This window comes from Lactuca virosa, chromosome 6 (assembly GCF_052849685.1).
Source record: "Lactuca virosa cultivar CGN04683 chromosome 6, Lactuca_virosa_CGN04683_v6, whole genome shotgun sequence".
Lineage (NCBI taxonomy): Eukaryota > Viridiplantae > Streptophyta > Magnoliopsida > Asterales > Asteraceae > Lactuca > Lactuca virosa.
The window spans coordinates 98,686,095-98,691,404 of record NC_136431.1 but is presented as its reverse complement, the minus strand read 5'-3'; the positions used below and the strand labels follow the sequence as shown (position 1 = coordinate 98,691,404).

General features: G+C 34.0%; 2 protein-coding genes across 2 annotated transcripts; both read left to right on the top strand.

The window, feature by feature from the left end:
* The first annotated feature begins 1,476 nt into the window (after positions 1 to 1,476).
* Positions 1,477 to 2,105, top strand: LOC145121210 (histone H3.2-like). Its single transcript, XM_079056992.1, has one exon. It carries the CDS (start codon positions 1,567 to 1,569, stop codon positions 1,975 to 1,977), a length of 411 nt encoding a protein of 136 aa, XP_078913118.1. The 5' UTR covers positions 1,477 to 1,566; the 3' UTR covers positions 1,978 to 2,105.
* Positions 2,106 to 4,262: 2,157 nt separating this feature from the next.
* On the top strand, positions 4,263 to 4,887 carry LOC145122704 (histone H3.2-like). Its single transcript, XM_079058267.1, has one exon. The coding sequence runs from the start codon at positions 4,350 to 4,352 to the stop codon at positions 4,758 to 4,760; it is 411 nt and encodes a 136-aa protein (XP_078914393.1). The 5' UTR covers positions 4,263 to 4,349; the 3' UTR covers positions 4,761 to 4,887.
* Positions 4,888 to 5,310: the final 423 nt, after the last annotated feature.

The window sequence follows — 5,310 nt, the reverse complement described above, 5'->3', positions numbered from 1 at the left end:
CAACTTAAGCAATAAACCTATTGACTATCTCTCCAAGAAATCAGTAACAAGTGTGTGGAAAAATGTGGCAACAACAAAAAAGGATATTGAGGATATGGGTTTTGGATTCTATAACATCTTCAATCTAGTTGTAAAATATGGAGACATAACTCAATTTTGGCATGATTTTTGGTCGGATGCGGGCAAATTGAAGACAATTTTTCTGGAACTGTACAATCTTGAATCACAAAAAGATGCTTAGTAGGTGAAAGAATACATCGTGACGGTGTCACGTGGGATTGGAAGTCTTGCCCTACAGGATATGGTTTATCGAAGAAGGTGACAAGGCTAACCAACGTGATTGCAAACACGCACATCGGTGAAGGATCAGACCAAGTTATATGTCCATTAGCTGCTGATGGAAGATACAAAGTCTGCGTACTAAGGAGAAAGATCGACAGAAATCCTATACCTAATCCTTTGCAACTAAATGTTATCTGGAGTAAACTAACCCATATCAAAGTCACAACGTTCATATGGAGGGCTGCCCAAGGCCAAATACCTTCCGCTTTGGCTTTGGCGAGCAGAGGTATCAATATCGATTCTTCATACTGTGGATCATGTATTAATGGTTTAGCATGTGTCAATCACATACTTATTCGATGCCCTTTTGCCACGATGGTGAGGTCCAAAATCTTAAGATGGTGTAATATTCAAGATTTTGATGCACAACATGTGGGAGATATCACCGAGTTTGCTGCTATGTGGGGCAGATGTCCAAAGAAACGAAAAATATTTGTTGCTATTTGTTACAGGCTACTCTGGATTTTATGGAAAATCAGGAACGAGAGACTCTTTCAGGCGAGGTCATGCACCATTACAAAAGCAGTGGAAAACATTAAATCAATGGTGTATGTTTGGATTAAAAGTAGAGGTAATAATAGTATCTGTAACCTGGATGAATGGAATATTTCTCCATTCTCCTCTATATAATTGTCTTTATGTACGGTTGTTCTGGCCCCCGCTTTTTAGCTTCATGCTTGTCGGGGGTTTCGGTTTTATATAAACTTGCCGTTTCCAAAAAAAAAAAAAACTAAGTGCGAACAAGTTGATTATTTTATGTAAATACAATAAAAATAACCAAAATGTTTATACCGTAAAGCCTCCATCTATTTTTGTTTTTGTAGTTTTCTGTTTAATCAATAGCCCAATATCAATTAGTATCTTTTTTATTTTAGAAAAAAACATGATTTGCGTAAAAAAAAAATATATATAATTACATAACTAATGATCGAGTCCTATTTGATATTTTACAGCCATTTCGGGAATATTTCAATAATTTGACATCCCAATTCCAGAGATCTCATTGGTTGTTAGACATATCACACGGATTGCCATCGTGTATAGTTTATCAGCGGTCCAAATTCACGCTTTGGCAAATCGCAATTATGAACTTTCCCCCGCTAATTTCCCCAAATCTATGCATTATATAAACCCCAAAAACTCTACATCCAAAACACGCAATCAATCGAACAATAATTCTTCAAGAACATCGTTAATTCTTCACTCTTCTCTTATCACATTCAAATGGCTCGTACCAAGCAAACGGCAAGGAAATCCACCGGAGGAAAGGCTCCAAGGAAGCAGTTGGCAACCAAGGCAGCAAGGAAGTCGGCACCGGCCACCGGCGGAGTGAAGAAACCACACAGATTCAGGCCTGGAACAGTCGCATTGAGAGAGATCAGAAAGTACCAGAAGAGCACTGAGCTTTTGATCAGGAAACTTCCATTCCAGAGGCTCGTCAGGGAGATCGCCCAAGATTTCAAGACCGATCTGCGTTTCCAGAGCTCCGCCGTGGCTGCTCTCCAGGAGGCTTCCGAAGCTTACCTTGTTGGGCTCTTCGAAGACACAAATCTCTGCGCTATTCATGCTAAAAGAGTCACCATCATGCCAAAGGATATGCAACTCGCTCGTAGGATTCGAGGTGAAAGGGCTTAGACTTTTATATCTAATGTTAGAATGTAGATCTCGACTAGTTTGCTGTTGATGTTTGTGTTTTGTTTCAATATGGTTATACCCATTGAAAAATCGAACTTGGTTATGATAAATTGCCTACTTAATTTGCATTGTCGTGTTGCCAATTTGGTAAACTCTTCTTTTTTTTTTTTGTTAATCGTAAACATTGCCTCTAGAATTTGTATGCTCTTAAGCGTCTGCCAATATTGTTCAATGGTAGCTTCGTTTAGTGACTGTTGACAAAGTTAACAATGTGTTTCTTTTGAAATCATGGGTTAAATTTTTAATTTTGAACCATGTCTATGAATTTGGAGTGGTTGAATTAGAATTTCAGTTTGATGGGTATTTTTTCTTTGTTCTTATTGATGGTTCTATAGTCGCTAATGATGATGATTTTGTAGCTTTGCATTGACATTATGTCTCGATGAAGGTATGCCAAAACTCAGACAATAGGTATTTCAACATAAATCTTCTAACATGGGAATCATATTTATAGAGATGTTGGTAAATCTATGGTTTTTGAGATCTTATCTAAACACATTCATTGCCCTAAAATCAACTAAATTTAGGTTCAAGATTGAGATCTTATCTAAAGTTGTTTTAAGTTTTGCAAAATCATATTGTGAGATCGGATCAAAGTGGAAGATCTTATCAAAATATTTATATTGAAATTTGTTCGTAAGATTTTTGGTATGAAGTATACATTATAACTTGATATTGATAGTGTAATCAATTATAACTTCTTAAGAATAAATTATAATTTTTGTTGATACAAACTGTGAAGATTAAGAAAAAAAACACATTAATATGAAAAAAAGATCATTGTCATCATGTGCAACTAAAGACATAAGATCATAAAAAGATGATATATCTTGTGATAATGTACAACTAAAGATCACAAAGGTATTAATTATTTTCATGACTGTGCTATGTTTATTTCGAGATGAATTGAAGAAATTGTGAAACTCTACAAACCTTCTTACAACTTGAGATGTTTGATTTCAAGTTGAATAAACAAAAATTTGAGATTTGGTTGTATATTAAACTAAAGAGGTGATATAGTGATTGTTTTTCATTTATAGGATGTTAAAATCGTAAGATGTTTAGATAAAAATCAAGATTTTTACAACCATTATTTTAGGTCATAGAATGTATAAGTGATACGAAAGTAAAATTAGTAAATTGAATCTTTTATGGTTCTACATTGTGCCCATTCCAACATTATCATGCAAGTAATAAATTACGCAATACCAATGATTAAGGAAATATACACATATTTAAAATGAAATACCTTGACTTGAAAATTTCATTTTCCAAGTAGTTTAGACAATTTGAAAACATTCTAGAATTATTACTCTATGATGTTATTTTTGTATTTCATGACAATATGAAAAACATTCTAGAATTATTACTCTATGATGTTATTTTTGTATTTCATGATTTTTTTTATGTATAATGTTTTTTTTATACTTCTGGTTCACACACCTATTTTATTTTGTGCATAAATTTATCTTACAAAAAAAATAATCAATTAGTAGTTAAAAAAACATAAAAAGAAAATCATTAAAATAATTAAAATATTAAATCCTCGCACTAAATAACCACATATTTGGGCATAGACCTATTGAATGCCTTTATATTGCAAAACAATCATTTTCATGCCATAGAAAAACTTATATATCAACAAAAATAATACATTTCGCAATACATGAATACTTTCTCAGTGTAAAGATGTAATTTCACGATATATGTTTTTTTCAAAAATAAAATAATATTCTTTTTCAAAGTTTTTATTTTGGAGGTAGATCATTCAATAAAATTACTGTGTAACATAAACTGATTCCGTAGTATATTTATCATTGATGGAAGTTCACCTATGAAATTTATTATTGATAAAAAAATTAAGATGTTGTGTTCATCACTATAAAAATGCTAAATAGATCTTTACCATTGGTAAAATCTTCCACACCCTATAGACTAAATATCTTTTTAATTTTAGAAAAAACATGATTTTGGTAAAAAAAAATATAATTACATAATTAATTATCGAGTCTTATTTGATATTTTTACGGACATTTTTGGGAATATTTCAATAATTTGACATCCCAATTCCGGAGATCTCATTGGTTGTTAGACATATCACACGGATTGCCATCTTGTATAGTTCATCAGCGGTCCAAATTCACACCCAAATGTTTTAGCAAATCGCAATTATGAACTTTCCCCCGCTAATTTCCCCAAATATATGCATTATATAAACCCCAAAAGCTTCAGATTGAAAATACGCAATCAATCGAATAACAATTCTTTCAAGAACATCGTTAACTCTTTCTCTCTTCTCTTATCACATTCAAATGGCTCGTACCAAGCAGACGGCGAGGAAATCCACCGGAGGGAAGGCTCCAAGGAAGCAGTTGGCAACCAAGGCGGCAAGGAAGTCAGCTCCGGCCACCGGCGGAGTGAAGAAGCCACACAGATTCAGGCCTGGAACAGTCGCATTGAGAGAGATCAGGAAGTACCAGAAAAGCACTGAGCTTTTGATCAGGAAACTTCCGTTCCAGAGGCTCGTCAGGGAGATCGCCCAAGATTTCAAGACTGATCTGCGTTTCCAGAGCTCCGCCGTGGCTGCTCTCCAGGAGGCTTCCGAAGCTTACCTTGTTGGGCTCTTTGAAGACACGAATCTGTGTGCGATTCATGCTAAAAGAGTCACCATCATGCCCAAGGATATGCAACTCGCTCGTAGGATTCGTGGTGAGAGGGCTTAGACTTTTGATTTTTGATATTGGCATGTTGATCTAGATTAGTTTGATGTTGATCTCTGTGAGTTTGTTAAAATCTTATAATATATTGAATGAAAAATCGAATTTAGTGATGATACATCACTTTCTTAAATTACATTCTCATTCGAAAACATTTAGATGCATACATATTTCAACAATAGTGTTAATTATTTGAAACTTTCTGGCGAATTACCAAACCTTTGATGCTAACAACTGATATTATGGTATGTGTTTAATATTTGCAATCCATTTAGCATAATTTGACCAATGCTGTATATTTGTTCCAACACGAATTTTGTTTTTTCTTGGTACATTTTAATTTTGACAAAAAGATATTATTACCCTTTTTTCCATGAAAATAGATGTGATGTATTCGAATGGTACAAGAATCTTAAATTTATTGTCCTCGCTAAATGCTTTGTACATAAATGAAGTCGGATTCATTCGCTTTTTGAATGTCAACATTTTTGGGTTTTGCTAGCTGTATGGATTGCAACAGCAAATTTGGTACCAAAGGGGAGATATTGTTCTAAAA